This window comes from Mustela erminea, chromosome X (assembly GCF_009829155.1).
Source record: "Mustela erminea isolate mMusErm1 chromosome X, mMusErm1.Pri, whole genome shotgun sequence".
In the NCBI taxonomy this organism is placed as follows: Eukaryota; Metazoa; Chordata; class Mammalia; order Carnivora; family Mustelidae; genus Mustela; species Mustela erminea.
In genome coordinates this window covers 42,217,345-42,233,871 of record NC_045635.1, presented here as the reverse complement: position 1 = coordinate 42,233,871, position 16,527 = coordinate 42,217,345, and the positions used below count along the sequence as shown (strand labels likewise).

The window sequence follows — 16,527 nt, the reverse complement described above, 5'->3', positions numbered from 1 at the left end:
AAATAAAATCTTTAATTAAAAAAAGGTGCAAAGGGGCGCCTGGGTGGCTCAGTGGATTAAAGCCTCTGCCTTCGGCTTAGGTCATGGTCCCAGGACCCGGGGATCGAGTCCTACATCGGGCTCTCTGCTCAACAGGGAGCCTGCTTCCTCCCCTCTCTCTGCCTATCTCCTCTGCCTACTTGTAATCTCTGTCAAATAAATAAATAAAAATCTCCTAAAAAAATGAAGAAAGGGTACAAATATCGAGTTATAAATAAGTTCAGGGTTGTAATGTACTGCACAGTGACTATGATGATCAAGATTGTATATTTGAAAGGTTCTTAGAGAGTAGATCTTGGGGCGCCTAGGTGGCTCAGTCAGTTGGGTGTCTGTCTTCGGCTTGGGTCACAGTCTCCGGGTCTCAAGATTGAGCCCTGCATTGGGCTCCCAGCTCAGCAGGGAGTCTGCTTCTTCCTCTGTCCCTCCCCACCCCCCAACCCCCTACTCTTGCTCTCTCAAATGGATAAAATCTTAAAGAGAGATCTTAAAAGTTCCCATAACAAGAAAAAAGTTGTAACTGAGGTGATATGTTAAGTAAACTTACTATAATCATTCTGCAATAGGTATATATTGAATTAGGTCATATACTTTAAAATTTATATAAAGTTAAAGGTCTTATGTTAGTGACAAATACTATATATATTAAAGTGAACCAACACTGGGATAGAGTAATATATGGACTTCTTTATTAGTGCATCCAATTATAAGGTCTTCCATAATTCAAAGTAGTGACAAATGTGAACAGCATTTCAAGATCGGTGGAAGGCTAACGGGCACTGCCTTTACTACTGAGATTTGTTGCCAGCATTCGTATTGGGGGGGTAATGCTAAATTTCAGTTCTACCAGTGAAATTTCAGTTCTCTTAGTGAAAACAAAGATGTAATATTTCCCTCCATCAGGTTCACAGATACCCCTGATTTCTATCCAGGTTAAGAACTCCTGTTTTGGGGGTAAACTCTGGACATAATCAGGACACCTCTGGAAAGACAGAGAGAGGAGGCAAGGCCTCGCTCAAAAATCCCCTCTTGCAGTGTAGACAGGCATTCTGTGCTGTTGCTTTCCTTGCCGTGCTCCTGGTGGTTGCTGCACCACTCGGGGCCTGGGTGTTCAGGACCCACTGATGAGACAGCTGAAAACCAGTTCACCAACGCAGGTTCTCATTTTCCTGATAGCAAACAGCTTCTTAGATATATGACTGCCAGCTACCTAAAATCAAGGACAAGGAAGGTTTTTATTTTTATTTTATTTTTTAAGTTTTTTTAAAGATTTTATTTGACAGACAGAGATCACAAGTAGGCAGAGGGGCAGGCAGAGAGAGAGGGGGAGAAGCAGGCTCCCCGCTGAGCAGAGAACCTGATGCGGGGTCCAATCCCAGGACCCTGAGATCATGACCTGAGCCAAAGGCAGAGGCTTTAACCCATTGAGCCACCCAGGTGCCCCAGGAAGGTTTTTTAAAAAAACATTTTCCCACTTTCTTCTACTGTGATCGCTGTTCACTCAGGTACTGACATTTTTTAAAAAAATATTTTATTTAAGAGAAAAAGAGAGTGCGAGCGAGCCAGCACAAGCAGGGCGAGTAGCAGAGGCAGAGAAAGAAGCGGGCTCCCCACTGAGCAGGGAGCCTGATGTGGGGCTCCATCCCAGGACCCCGGGATCATGACCAGGGCTGAAGGCAGGCACTTAACCGACTGAGCCACCCACGCGCCCCAGTACTAACACTTTTGTGACTTTTCTCCCCTACTTCTATTGTGAACTGTAACATACGGAAAAACACACAATACTTACATGTTTTATTCATGTTAAGGAGTGACAAGGTGTTATTTTTTAACAATTGTAGGATGTTCATTCTCATTGCTGTGTAATTCTCCATTAAATCCTGGTATATTCGAATATACCAGGAGTTAATGATCCATTCTGCAGTGAACTGATGTGTGGGCTCTAGCCAGTCTAGGGTACAAACAGTGCCGTGGAGGAATTCTAGTACATATTTCTTAGGAGCAGAACTGGCATGTGTGCAGCTTTACACAATGCCTACCAATTTCCCACAGTGGCCACACCAGTTTCTGCAGCCATCAGTGTACAGTAGGGTTCCTATTGCTGTACACCCTGCCGGACATGTATACTGCCCATCATCTTAGTGTCAGCCTGCATTTCCCTGAGAAGCAGCTTTTCATGTGCCTGGTAGCCATTCTCTTATTTTTTTTTCTCTACTGATTTATAGAAGCTTTTTAATATCAAGGATACTATATATAGGGACTGCAAATAATCTTTTCCCATCGTGATTTGCCGTTTCATTTTTTAAAGTGGTATCATTCTTACTTCTTTTTTTTAAATGGAGGACTTGGTCTAAAAACCTTGGTAAGCCATTGTCAGAAAGGGACCACCTTCTCTGATGTGACTTCCTGAGGATGAAAAGTCCTTCAGCACAGACAGGCTGAGCCTCTCTACTCTAGGCAAACTGGCTCCTCACGGCCCCCTCACACACCACGCATGGTTCTGCCTCAGGGGCTTTGCATTTGCTATTCCCTCTGCATGGAATGCTCTTCCGCTAGATGAACACATGCATGTCCTTCCTCATCTCCGTCACGTCTTTGCTCAAACATGACCTCAGTAAGCCATTCCTTGAGAACCCTTTTGAAAACTGCAACTTGCTGCCTCTGGAATTCCTGATTCTCTTACCCCATTTTTTAAAAAGATTTTATTATTTATTTATTTATTTATTTGACAGAGAGTGAGCGAGCGAGCGAGCACAAGAAGGGGGAGCAGCAGGCAGAGGGAGAGAGAGAGAAGCAGGCTCCCAGCTGAGCAAGGTGGGACTCGATCCCAGGACCCTGGGATCATGACCTGAGCCGAAGGCAGCGGCTTAACCAACTGAGCCACCTAGGCATCCCTCTCTTTACCCTATTTTATTAAAAAAATGTTCATATCCCTCATTACCTTTATATATATATACACAGATATATATATATATATCTGTATATATATATATATACAGATGTATATCTGTATATACATACAATGTGTTATAATCCAAGCTATACAGGTGAAATGCAAGCTATAATGTGTATATGTGTGTGGTCTATCTGTGGATGCTGTGTGTAGAAACTCCTGCATTCACAAGCTGTTTGTTTCTTACCTCTTTCTCAGCCTAGAAAGGGCCAGGATATTTGCCTGCTTTGCTCCCTGCTCTATCTCCCAACCTAGAACAATGCCCAGCACACAGTACATGCTTAATAAATGTTTACTGAGGGGCGCCTGGGTGGCTCAGTGAGTTAAAGCCTCTGCCTTCGGCTCAGGTCATGATCCTAGGGTCCTGGGATCGGGTCCAATATCAGGCTCTCTGCTCAGTGGGAAGCCTGCTTCCTCCTCTCTCTCTCTGCCTGCCTCTCTGCTTACTTGTGATCTCTCATTGTCAAATAAATAAATAAAATCATAAAAAACCCCCACAAATGTTTATTACTGAGTGCCTCAATACATAAAATGCTTCAAGTAGGTCCTGGCACATGACATCAGGTACTTAGTATTGGTTGGCTGACTGAAATCCTATCAGTTGATGTAAAAATTTCAAAGGTGGAATTTTTCTGAGCTTTTCCTTAAAGGTGCTCTTTACTCAAACTGTTAGATAAAAAGGTAATTTACCTGAACGTATCAAGGTGAACAATTCATTTCATTGTCTTCCACCTACCCAAGAAAAAGAAAAATGACTCAGATACTTGCCGAAGCTTTTCCATTCATTATACTTGGTCTTACCCATTGATTTTTATAGCTACTGGGAGGCAGAGAGGAGTGTCTGGGCCCCAGAAACCTTGTGATTTGGGGGCAGAAAGAGGTGCACTGAGAGGGGTTCAGGTGGGCTCCGAGAGAAGGCCCCATGGGCCCTGGGCCACATGTTTCCAGACCTCAGAAGCCAGCAGGGTGCGGCGTTGTGGAAGAGGCAGGGGCTGGGACAACGTGTCCACTGTGCTGATGGGGCAGTCCTGGGGACGGATCTCCTTGGCCAGCCGCCCTTTCTTCTTTAATGTGCAGGCCTCCTGGTATGGTGGCGAGATGGGGGGCTGCGTGGGTGGAGTATACTTGTACTCTGAGCCGTCCTCTAGCTGCAGGGACACATGGTGGGGTAACAGTGAAGACCTGGGAACCTGAAACAGCCCCCCCCATCTACCTACTGTTGGCTGGGCACTCACGTCCAGTGGGTAACTGCGGTCTGAATCATAGGCGCTCAGGTCCCCACAGGTCACAAATGGCACAATGATGCGAGTGGGACCATCCAATTGGTTGAAATCTGGATCTGACCAGCAGGGAGAAATTAGACAGGACAGGGTGGGATGCCTGGGACCAGTCAGGACTCCTTCTACAGCAAACGTATGGAGTCTTCCCTACATATCTACCAGCTCCTCCACTGAAATCCTTCATTTGGTGCAGGTCATCTCCTGAGGGAGGCCCTCCACGACCATCTGTTCTAGAACATTCCACTCCCCTGCTTTTCTCACACGGCGCCTTATGTTCACCTGTCATTCTACCATATGCTGCCTGAACCCTGTCTCACTCAAGCGTGCTCACCTTAAGAGCAGGCTCTGTGCCTTTTCCCACGAGGGACAAGGCTAAAGACTCTCTTGGGGCAAAATTCCCACGTAGGGGTGGAGTATCCACCTGGGGGCATGACTGAGTCTTCCTAGGCTAGAATCTTCGGTGGAATCTCCCCAGGGGCAGGACTCAGGATTTGAGAGTAACCATTAGAGGACCTAGTGGACCGGGATGAAGCTCTTCCTGGGAGGAAACGTCCATTCGGGCCAGAATCTCCACCAGAAGGCGGGGCTGAGAATCATTTTGGGAAGAGACGTTCCATAAAGGGTAAGTTTCTACCAAGGGGTGGGGCCGAGGGCCCTCTGGAGACATACATTCCAGAAGGGTGCAAAACCTCCCAGGGGAGGGGCTCAGGGCCCTGGCTCTCACCGTAAGAGTGATCCAGCAGGGGTTTGGTCAGGTCCGGAAGGAAGCCTTCAGGGGGGTCATAACCCTGACAGACAGCGAAGGCCTCTGTGGGGGGAAGGTGGAGTGAGGGGCGACTACTATCTCTGCCCGGCACAGGATGTGTCCGTGCGTCCGTGAGATTCGCACTCGCCAGCCTGGCCCTTCTGCCCCACTGACCTATGCTGGAGTTGCGGCTGCTCCTGGGCTTGGCACAGAGTACGCTGGAGAAGAAGACACGCAGCTGGCTATAGATCAGGGTGACATCCCGGCCCCGGAAGATCTATAGGGCAAGGAGACATAGATGAAAGCAGGTGAGCGGCCCTGGAGGACCCTTCTTTAACCCTTGCCAGGTTTTCCAAGGCTTACCTTGGCTACAAAGCAGCCTCCTGGCTTCAAGACGTGTGTAGTAATGTTGAGAGCCTGTGGGCAGGACAAATGGCTAAGGCTGAGGTGGAGACAGGCACGAGGGGTCCAAACTGAGGCAGGGTCAGCCAAGGTTACTCACGGCTAGGAGGAGCTGGGCCTGCATATACTCATCAACATCATGGAGGCCAGTTACTGCGGCAAGAGGAACAGCATTAGGGGGGCCATCCGAGGCTGGCTATCTCCTTGTCCCAGACAGGTCGGGATGCTACAAACATTTCTCGGGCTCTCTGACTACTAAGGTTCTGTGTGCAAATTACTATACACCAGCTGGAAGCATGTTCTGGGCTCCTAATCCTCAGGCACTCAGTTTAATTTTCAAAACAACCTTACACACAAGCATCATTATCATCATTTCTTACCTCCAGCCCAGACTGCTCCTCCGAGCACCTGACTCACAGATCAGACCCTGGCATCTCAGACTCGACGTGTTCAAGACCAGACTCCTGACCCTCCTGCTCAAACCTCTCTCCTTACACCATCTTCCCCATCCCATCTGATCCTTCAGGCTGTTCCAGCCAAAAATCTTCGTACTGTTGACATCCTCCATCCTCTCCTCACATTCACGTTCAAGCATTATTAAGTTCTGTCTTTGCAAAAGACCTCCTGGATCAATCCTCTCTCCTCATCTTCGCCACTGCCACTCCAGACATCACTTGCCCGGGCTACTGCTATGGGCTCCTCTCCCTGCCCACCATGCCTCACACAGCTCACAGCAGCCAGAGGGATACGGTCACAAGCTGAGTCAGGCATGGCCCTCCTCTGCTCACAATCCTCTCGTGGTTTTCTCTGAGCTCTCATCTCAGGGAAAAAAGCCACAGTGCTCACTGTGGCCCACAAGGACCCACATAAGGATCAGAACCCACCCCTTCCCACTGGCCAGCTTTCTGACCTCCCCTCTACCACTCTCCTCCTCATTCACTCTGCTCTAACCACAGCAATATCCTCGCGGTTCCTCACACATGCTGAATACCCTCCCACCTCAGGGCCTTTGCACTGGCCGGTCCCTTGACCTGGACTCTGTTCTCTAGATACGTCCCTGGCCTACACCCTCACCTCTTTCAGATCTCTATGCTAAACTCATGGGGGCCTTCCCGTCCACTTTACTTAAAATTCCAACAGGTACTCCCTGTCTCCTTCTCCTTTCCATTGATTTTCCTCATGGTACCTATCATCTCTTCACATACTATGTGACTCCATCGTTTGTTTCTTTTCCCTCTGCTTCTACTAGAACGTCAGGTCTATGAGGTCAGATTAGTAGAATTTTATTCACAAGTGTTTTCCCAACATGTAGAACAGTGCCTGACACACAACAGGTGCTCAATAAATGTGCTCCGAGTGAACAGCTAACTGAAAAATATGAGCAGCACCACAGAAACGGACAGTTGCAGATGAGAGATGAGCAACAGGAAGGGCAGATAACAGCCAAAACCAAAATGGTAGGCTCTGGAGATGGAGGAGACAGAAGCAGAGACCAGGAAGTGGGGGTAGAAAGAAAATGCTAGATGTGGGGGACAGCTGAGAACAGAGGGAGGCAGGGAGTAGCTGAAGTGGTGAAAGAAACCAATAGAAGGTGCCTGGGTGGCGAAGTCGGTTCAGTGGCCAACTCCTGATTTCGGCTCGGGTCATGATCTCAGGGTCATGAGATCTGGGCGTGGAGCCTGCTTAAGATTCTCCCTTTCCCTCTGCCCCCACCTCTCTAAAAAGAAAGAAGGAAAGAAAGATGCCAACAGATGTGGGAGCCACAGAGAAGGACACACATAGGGCTCCCGCCTGGCCTCCCGACCCCTGCTGTTTACCATCAGGAGCCCCGTCGCACACCACTAGATCCGCTGGGCAGCCCTCAAAGTGCTGGATGATCTCCTTGGCAGTGGACAACTACGGAAGAGAGGGAAGATGAGTGGTCCCAGGCCCCCCGTCTGCAGCCCTCTAACCCCACCTGCCCACGGCCCTAGCCAGCAACCCTGGGTCAGCCAAACCCTCAGGCTCTGCCGCTCTCAGACCAGGCTCCATCTCTGGGGACCCAGTCACACCATTTCTGGCGGTCTCTGAGATGATGACCAGCTGGCTCTGTTTCTCCACTGTTACATTCTCTCAGGTTCTCTAGGTTACTCTCTCTTTCTCCTTCTGTCTTTTCTCTTCCACTCTCTGTAGCTGCCAGCTTTGGAGGGGCTCTCGCCCAGGATGCACCCCAATACCCCCAGCCATGCTCTTACCTGGGTGATATCCCCTTGGATCTGTAACACACCTGGTAATGGAGCCATAGCCTGAAGGTCCACAGCCACCACATGGCCGGAACCCTGGCCCCTGTGGACAACATGGCTCACGTCAGCCCAGTTGTCACTCCTGGCTCATCCCTGACCTGGCCTGCCCTCCTGGCTGCCCCATATGGGACCCCACACTCACCCGATTTTTTGGCTCAGCACCTGGCTCCAGCTGCCCGGGGCTGCACACAGGTCAACTGCCCGTGTCACGCCTGAGCACACAGAGGAAGGTGTAGTGGTCAGTTGCACCCACCTCTCAACCCCGAGCCCTGCAAAGTTCACCCCTCTCCAGTCGGGGGAGCACCCACATCTATCTGTGTCTGACTCCTTTCAAGTTACCTGCCCCTGTTCTGCCTGGCCCCTGCCCCACAGACCCTCCAAGTCGGCCCACCTACCACAGGAAGCTCTGCCAACATGGCCCACTTGTCTCTTCCCTTTGCCCACCCCATGCCCCAGGGACTCGCCCACCAGGTGGGGACCTTGGAAAAGATGGAATTCCTCGTCAAGTTGTAGCAGCTTGAAGGCGCTGCGGGCACGCCAGCCATTCTCCTTGGCCAGGCGGTAGTAGACATCCCGCTTGTCCTTCGATGTCCGTCCCATCTCACACGCGGTTTGCCCAGGGACCTGCCAACAGGAAGCTGATGCTGCCGTGTATCAGAAACTGGGTGAGTGGGACTACCACCTACGACTGCAGGGCGGTGAGAACCACACAAACCCCTCAGGACCCTCATGACAGCTCACTCAGCATATGGGGAAATTGGAGCCCAGTCCCTGACCCCACTGACCTCACAAGGCTGGAGGGACTCCATCACTGAGCTCTGAGGCTTCACTGCTCACCCCATAGATACCCAATGCCAACACTTACAGAGGGCTCATTACTGCCCCTGTGGACCTCCTGCTGCTGCCACCCATAAAGCCCCATGACACTCACTTTGAATGCTTCTCCACCCACCTCACCCCCATTAACCTCTCACTGACCATCTCCCCAGCTGTCTTCACAGCCCCTATATTCATACACCCCTATCGGCCTTGCTCTAACCGCCATTATCCTAACGCTACCTCATTGTACTCCTCACCCCCTTAATCTCTCCCCTCCCTGTTCCCCATTAATAAATGATTAGGCCCCCAGTAACTTCTTTCTTACCACATCCTTACCAATCCCCATCAATGTGTAGAGGATCATGGCTTATTAGCTCCCCATTAAGCTCTCAATTACTGTGATTTATCAGCTCCCATTAACTCAGCCCTCCAACTGACCCCTTACTGATCTCACCATTAGCCCCCTGTAACCCCTTTGTTACCACGCGTTAATCCCTGATGATCACACATCAGTTCTCCATTCTCCCTCAGTGCCCACCTTGCCCCCTCAATAATCACCTGCTGATCACACCGGCAGCTTACATTACCCTCTTTGCTCACTCTGTTCCCATTAATTCCTCAATTATCATGCCATAATCCCCCAAACCCTATGACTACAACACACCTACCTCTCATTCACTTTTCTTTGATTACTTCTCCCCTTAGCTCCTTTGATTATGACTCCCACTGGCCTCATTACTCCCTCCATAGCTTCACCATCATCCTTTCAATTACTGTTGTCCTGCTGCTCTTCGTTAACTTGTTTAATATCATACCTCAGCAGTCCCCCAGGGATCACACCCCCACCCGCCTCTCATTACCTTCTTTCTAGTTGCCCACTCTACCACCCCTTCATTCATCAATGAACACACCCCCGGCCGCCAGGAACATGTTGACTAAAACACTCATATTAGCTCCCATCGATTGCCCGATGCCCAGGTAATCGGGCATATCGGGAGTTTCCCAATAGAACGCCCATCAGACCTCCAGTACTTTCATGCGACCCACCCCCTGTCCCATTAACAGCCCCCTGGCCACGCTCCTGGCCTCACATCATTACCTCAAAGCCCCTGTCCCCACTGGGACCACCAGACCCCATTCAAGGAGGCTCCATCGATATCTGGACCCCTGCACCGCTCCCCCAACCCAGTCCACCGCGCTCAGCTGTTCCCTTCCACACAAACCTTGGGTCTGGAGCCGAAACGGCACCAGACGCCCAGACCGCGAGGCTGCAGCACGGAAGGTGAACTTCCCTCCTTCCCTCGCCGGCGGGACAGCGCAAGGCGTGCCTCAGCCGTCTCGGCCTAGACCCGCGTCCTCCGCGCCCCAGAGCCTACCTCAGCTTTCGGAATAGGGAGAAGGGGCACGAAGAGACCGGTCCGTGAGCAGCCCGAGACTCGGCGAGAGCGCAGACCCGCCAGAAACTGTAAGGCTTCAGTTTGTGTTCTCAGTCTGTCCGAAAGCCTGTCGCGCATGCCTACGGGCTCCCGCGGCGTGGTGAGCCTGTCATCGTGGAGCACTAAGTCTCCCGCACCGCGCGGACCCGACCTGAACGTACAACGTGAGTTGCCGTCATCTTGTGTCGACGCAGCTCCGCTCGCGGACTGCCGTTCCCAGCATGCAACGGGGCCGACCCGAACTGCCGAAGTCGCGCCCTGTGAGGCTGAAACGTCGCGAGGCGTCAGAACCCACTCTTCTTTTGTTCCAAGGTGTGGGGCGGCGTGTTCACTGGGGACTACATTTCCCAAGACGCAACGGGCACAGACGAACCCATTCATTTTAGGCGTGCCGCGAAGTCAAATTACAGCTAGGGTCGGAAACGTGAGAGTTAGGAAAGTACGTTAATTAAGTGCGCTAGAGGACGGAAGCTGGTCTGTGGCAAGATTCATATCGACTTCAGCCAACTGATAGCGCTGCTTGAGTTGTACCCTTTCAGAACTTCAGTTTCTCTCTCTGAAAAATGGGGATAAAAAAGTAGTATAGCTTCACGGAGTTACTGAGAGGATTTGAATAGGTGTAATTCAGCACAGTGTCTGTCCTTTTGTAATTCTGTGTTCTTCAAACATTTTTAACTTCGACTCACTAAATAGACTGCATCGCGAACCGGTGCACAAGTAAATACATAATGGAAACATTCATTAAAGCGTTTACCATGCACCAAGCACCTGTTCTAACAACCGGTTCTTTGGGCGGGGGGTGTGGGTAGGAAGCCCTGATTTGTCACATTTGCCAGTTTTCCGTAGTTTCTATACCATCATCTTGTCAGATTTTAAATTACCAATGTGTAGTCACAGAACACAGAGTTTAGGAAGAGATGCAGTAGTGCGCCATTATGCAATATTTCTATCATACCATTCAAGGGGGTAAATGACCTCAAGAGCATAGAGAATAGCGAAATGTAGTAAAGTAATCAGGAAGTGACGAGATGTGAGTATCGCCTTTTAAATAATCTAATTTATTTAATTGTAAGTTTATATTATTTCATTTTAAATAATAGCTGTGCAACAGCTGGTTTGCAAAATTCCTGAAAATTGAACAAGCAGTCTGCAAACCTGTGTGAGGCTCCAGTGCACTGCTGGATTCTTTCCTTGAACTCATTTTAATCCTAGTAACATCCATGTGAAGTAGTTATTACAACTATCCCCAGTTTATAGATATACAGAGAGGCTATATATTACGTTAAGTGTATGAACATGTATGCTGCTTAATATGTATGTGATTATAGAGAAATATAGTGATGTATAATATTCACTAGTGTATGGGTGATATATTAGTAAGAAATGAAATAAATATAAATATAAGAAAAATATAATAATATATTTATGCATTTTGTATAGTGTATATATACAATACACATATCATTTTATGCACATATTTAAATGTATGTACTGATGTATATAAATATACTGATATCTATACACATTTACTTATTAAAATAGCTGTACTAAATTAAATGTGCCATTATATGTGTAAATATATAATGTTATGTCAGGTGGCGATAAAAGCTACGAAGACAAAGTAGGGGGCGCCTGGGTGGCTCAGTGGGTTAAGCCGCTGCCTTCGGCTCAGGTCATGATCTCAGGGTCCTGGGATCGAGTCCCGCATCGGGCTCTCTGCTCAGCAGGGAGCCTGCTTCCCTCTCTCTCTCTCTCTCTGCCTGCCTCTCCATCTACTTGTGATTTCTCTCTGTCAAATAAATAAAATCTTAAAAAAAAAAAAGACAAAGTAGGGTGAAAGGGATGGAGAGTAAAAGAGGGGTTGGGTTGCTCTTTTATTTATTTATTTTTAAATATTTTATTTATTTATTTGAGAGAGCACGCAGCACACGAGCGGGGGGAGGGGAAAGGGGAGTGTGAGAAGCAGACTTCCCCACGGAACCCTAGGCGGGGCTCAATCCCAGGATCCCGGGATCATGACCCCAGCCGAAGGCAGATGTTTAACCGATTTAGCCACCCAGGTGCCCCTGAGTTGCTCTTTAAGACAGCATATAATCCGGGAAGACTTTTCTGAAGAGGTGGCATTTGAGCTGAGACCTAAAGGGAAATGCACTCTAGGAGTAGAGAGGAGGAAGAGCATTCCAGGCACAGGCAACACCAGGGACAAAGACCCTGAAGTGAGAACAAGCTTGGTGAGTATTCAAAGAACCAAGGACTGATTCACCGAGAAATACCGAACTTCACTAGGCAGGAATTTTGTCCTGTCTTGTTCGTGGCTGCCTCCCGGCCCTACAAGAGGGCCGGGCAGACAGGTGGCGTTCAGCAGACCGCGGCGTTCAGCAGACCGGTGGCATTCAGCAGACCTTTGTTGAACCTGCTCTTTTGTTGCTTGATTCCTTTATTCTTTCCTCCGTGGTGCATTCTGCATTTATGCGGGTGTACTGGATGGTGTAGACAGATGGGCAGAGACAGGAAGACAAGCACTTCCCTGAGGAGTCCCCTAGAGCTGGGAGGAAGCAAGAGCCAGTCAGCAGTGCTCCAGGGCCCTGTGGGGGCGGTGGGAACACAGCTCCCCTGCGGAGGTGAGCAAGTGTGAGAAAGCAAGGGTTCAAGCCACCTGGCTGCTGCTCCACAGTGAGGAGGGGGTGCCAGGCATTGGGGGGCCCATGTTCACCCTGTGGGATGCTTCCCACGTCCTGTTTTCTTGCCTCTCACAAAGAGGATGTTTAATTTTTTTGCAAAGCAACTTGCTTCCTCCAGCAGAGCTGGGGGAATTGGGGGAAAGGATCCAGGCTCTGAACTCCCCAGGCTTTTCCCGAAGTAGGGTGTCGGCCTGCAGCTCCCACCCGGCACCCCACTGAGTGTAAAGGTGTCCTCCCCTCAGCCTCCTGAAGAGGTCAAGGAGCGCGGAGCTGCCAGGCCAGCTCTGTACCGCGGAGGGCATCTTACTGGGGGAGGGAAATACGGGGGTGGTCCAGGTGCAGGGGACCAGACGCAGACTCAAAAAGCCTTGCTGCCCAGGAGCTGCTTTGAGGGACGGAAGAGTCTCTCAGTGGGGAGCCTGCATGAAAGGAGAGATTAGAATCCTAAATGCAGCCCAGTAGGGGGTTGCTTTCGCAGGCGGAGAAGAATCCATCAATTCCTTTCCCAAGTCTGTTATTGAGCAATTACGGTGGGTCAGGCATTGTTCTAAGTGCCTTACCTGTATTCTTTCGTTCAGTCTTCCTAGGGGCCCTAAGAGTTCGATGTTATTTTGCCCCGCGGCAGGGCATGGGGGAAGCGTCAACCCCGAGGTTTCAGAACTTGCTCCAGACCACACAGCTCGGAAGTGGCAGAGACGGGAAAGCTCACGCTGTTAACTGCTTTGCTCTGTGGCTCCCTCCCCTGAAGGCGGGTGAGCAGTGACCGGTTTTAATGAAAAGCAGGGATCTGCTTCTAAGAACTGACGGGAACCCAACCTGACTTCTAATAGACTCGATCGGAATCCCAAATGTCACACAAGGGTCTGCTTTACCGAACCCACGAAAGCCTCAAATGACCCCACGAAAGAACCTACTTCGATGAACTAACAAAGCATTCTTATCCCTGGCACAGACTCAAGGCCTCGGTCAAGCTTAAAGACATCTGTTCCTTCTAAAGCAAGCTGCCCTCCCTCCGCCGCCAGATTTCACTTTCCCTTTGTTTTCACTCTTACCAGCGTCTGTTGAACACTTGCCATTTGCCCTGAAACATAGGGAAGCTATGGGGCGCGGGGCTGGATGAAGTTTCGTCTCTCCCCTGAAAGAGGTCACTTGGCAGAAATAAAAAGAAAAACGATGATAACATGACACCGGATAAGGGGCATTTATTGAGCACCTGCTGTGTGCCTGGTGGCCTGGCCTGGGGGAATGTTGCAGGGCCTAAGAAGGCCCTGGGAGGGCAGGCGGCTGAATGATCTTGATCGGAGCAGGAAGCTGCTGCTGGGATGGGGTGGGTGGGGGCATCTGTTTTCTTGTCCAAGGTACACTAGATCTTTGGACAGGACGCTTTGACTTTTCTTGAAACCTAGACACCTGCTTAGCCACCTCTCCCCCTCGCCACCCCCCCCAGCTCCCAACCCACATTCCATAGCCATGAAGGCCAAGGCCTCTGCCGACAGGTGCCTCTTTCCCTGGCTGGCCTGGGTCACAGATGTGTAATGGCTCTGGGGGAGGAGGAATATGAGAGGAGAGAGACATCAGAACAGGTCAGGGTAGACAAGGGAAGTGTGTGTGTGTGTGTGTGTGTGTGTGTGTGTGTGCACGCATGCGCGCGCGCACGCACTCATGCCCTATGGGTGTTTCTCTTGGGGCCACTGCATGGTCCTATGGTGGTTCCTTTGAGATGTATTTTCTGGATATTTTCTTTGTCACAATAGTTAAACGTCCTCTCTGCACCCCTGCTTTTCCTGTCCATGCACCTGCATTAATGGTGTGTTTAGGACACGCTCCCTACACGTTTCTTCTGACTTGATTGGCCCATGGCTCCGTGGATTCATGGCTGCGTGTGGCTGCGTGTGTGGATGAGATGGCATGTATGACTGTGACTACAGCTTCTCTGGACAGTCATGTCTGCCCGTGAATGTCCCTCTTTGTGACGGGAGAGCCCTATGTGGTCACATGGGGTCACAAGGTCACACATGAGTTCGCAGGAACAGAGGTACCATTATGGGGCCTGAATCTGGACATGGCCTTCAGGATTGTCTGAAATGGGAACCATCTGTACAAGAGACCCTGGCCCCCATCCCCGCCACCCCACTCCTCCCGCGGATGTTGCCAGCTGTATGAAAGCCTATCTGTGCGCTCCGTGTGTGTGACATGCATGTTGGCTCCCCGGGGTAGGGCTGTTGAGTCCGTGAGTCTGGAGTGGCTGGAGATCGGTGTGGGCCTGTCCTGCGTCTGTCTGTGTTCTCTGGCTGTGAGGCTCAGGCTGTGGGCAATGATACCTTGTCGTGGGAGGTCATTTGGTGCAGCTGTGAGTATGGGACCCATATACACCAAGGCCTGGGCTCTCCAGGTGCAGTCTCTGTCCGGCCGTATTCTCTAGTGCGTGGCTGTGGGTCTGGATGCAGGTCCGTACTTCTGCGGGTGGCGGTGAGTGGGCCTCCGGATTCTGAGCCCTGGATGAGGTTGTGGTCCCTCAGTGCGGGAGGCTATCTCTCCTGCTGTGGGGAAGTTAACGCCCCGTCCCTTACCCTCCTCTGACAAACTGCGGGTAGGGTGGGGGCATCTAGGCTAGCTTTGAAGCCCCAGCCAGCCCCTGGCCTTTCCGGGAATTCTCTGCTCCCTGTGGGGGGTGGGCAGGAGGGTGAAGAGGCCCTGACAGAGAGGCCTGTTGTCCTCCAGGACCTCCAGCAGCCTGGTTGAAGTTGGGCCTGGACCCCAAGTTCGATCCGCCTGACTTTGCAGGAGACACATGGCTTGCCTGGGACAGACATGCCTGTCACATGCTTGGATGGGAGTGAACAGACAGACCCACATATAAGGCAGACACACAGACAGTGGGGCTCCTCAGTTAGGGTGTGTACACACCCCACCCAATGCCTGGGCTGGGGTCCAGGACTTCAGGGCGTGCCCTGTTTGCGACACACTCCCCACCCAACCACAGATGCCCCCCCCCCTCTGCTCTCTGGGGACCCCCCCCAAGATCTAGGGTCCATTTTTTTGGCTAGGCTAGGCTATCTTTCCATCTGTGTGAGGTCCATCTATAGTGGCCTGGCTGTGTCTACCCCTGTACCTGTCCCCTGCTGCTCCTGGGCCTGTCCATCCATCCGCCTGAATCAGCCTCTCTTCCTCTCTCTCTCTCTCTCTCTCTCTGCCTATTGTCCTCTGTCCCTCTAGGTGTCTCCCTGCCTCAGCTTCTTCCTCTGTCCCCTTGTCTCTCCAGGCTGGTGTGTCTGTTCCCAGCCTCTGGGGATGTGTCTGGCTGTGTCCACCTATCTGCCAGTTGTGTCTTCTGCTTACTGCTGGGCCTGACTGCCTGTTGCCTTCCTCCAGATCCTTACATGGACCTACCTCCTGTCTCTGAGTCTGTTCGTACCTCTCTTTCTCCCTACAACTGCCCCTCTGCCTCTCTACTGCTCCTGCACCACACGGCTGTCTTTTCAGTCCTCCTGTCGTCTGTCTTCGTGTTGTTTCTCCTGCCCGCCTATCCCTATTTTGTCATTTTTTTTCTCTTCCGATCTCCGCTCTCTGCATCTTTCCCCTCCATCTGTCCCTCCCCGCTGGGTGTCTGATCTCTGCGTCAGCGGCCTCTGCCTGCCCGTCCCTCTCTCTAGGTGTGGATCTATTCCGTCAGTCTTTCTGTCCACCTCTCCCCCGACTCAAGGCCGCCCCCCCCACACCTGGGTCTCTCTCCACGTGGGTCCAGGTGAAGGAGAGAAGCGCCCGCCTCCCCCACCCCCTTTCCTCCGCCCAGAGCCAGAGGGAGGGAAACTGAATTAAAATTAAAAGTTCTTCCCAGAAAAAAAAAAAAAATAATCCGCGGGCCAGATGCGGCTCGGGCTGCGCTGATTAGC

General features: G+C 50.9%; 1 protein-coding gene across 5 annotated transcripts; it reads right to left on the bottom strand.

Annotated features, from left to right (window-relative positions):
• Positions 1–703: 703 nt before the first annotated feature.
• On the bottom strand, positions 704–10,183 carry FTSJ1 (FtsJ RNA 2'-O-methyltransferase 1). Of its 5 annotated transcripts, none has more exons than XM_032330914.1 (13): positions 9,894–10,183; positions 8,178–8,322; positions 7,841–7,910; positions 7,651–7,741; positions 7,234–7,312; positions 5,517–5,569; positions 5,378–5,431; positions 5,189–5,291; positions 4,994–5,077; positions 4,225–4,328; positions 3,940–4,137; positions 3,680–3,721; positions 704–1,246 (listed from the first exon to the last, which is right to left on the bottom strand). In XM_032330914.1, the coding sequence occupies exons 1-12, from the start codon at positions 10,029–10,031 to the stop codon at positions 3,689–3,691; spliced, it is 1,152 nt and encodes a 383-aa protein (XP_032186805.1). In that variant the 5' UTR covers positions 10,032–10,183; the 3' UTR covers positions 704–1,246; positions 3,680–3,688. The 5 variants fall into 5 exon arrangements, with proteins under 5 accessions (XP_032186805.1, XP_032186806.1, XP_032186807.1 ...); XM_032330915.1 differs by having other exon boundaries at positions 4,225–4,322; XM_032330916.1 differs by having other exon boundaries at positions 8,178–8,336; positions 9,894–10,008.
• Positions 10,184–16,527: the final 6,344 nt, after the last annotated feature.

Excerpts from the sequence above, each read along its gene's own strand:
- FTSJ1 (XM_032330914.1), bottom strand. The coding sequence starts at position 10,031 with ATGCGCGACAGGCTTTCGGACAGACTGAGAACACAAACTGAAGCCTTA. Across the intron at positions 7,911-8,177 it reads GGAATTCCATCTTTTCCAAG|GCGTGACACGGGCAGTTGAC; the intron begins GTCCCCACCTGG and ends CTGTGTGCTCAG. Across the intron at positions 5,432-5,516 it reads AGGCCCAGCTCCTCCTAGCC|GCTCTCAACATTACTACACA; the intron begins GTGAGTAACCTT and ends TCCTGCCCACAG.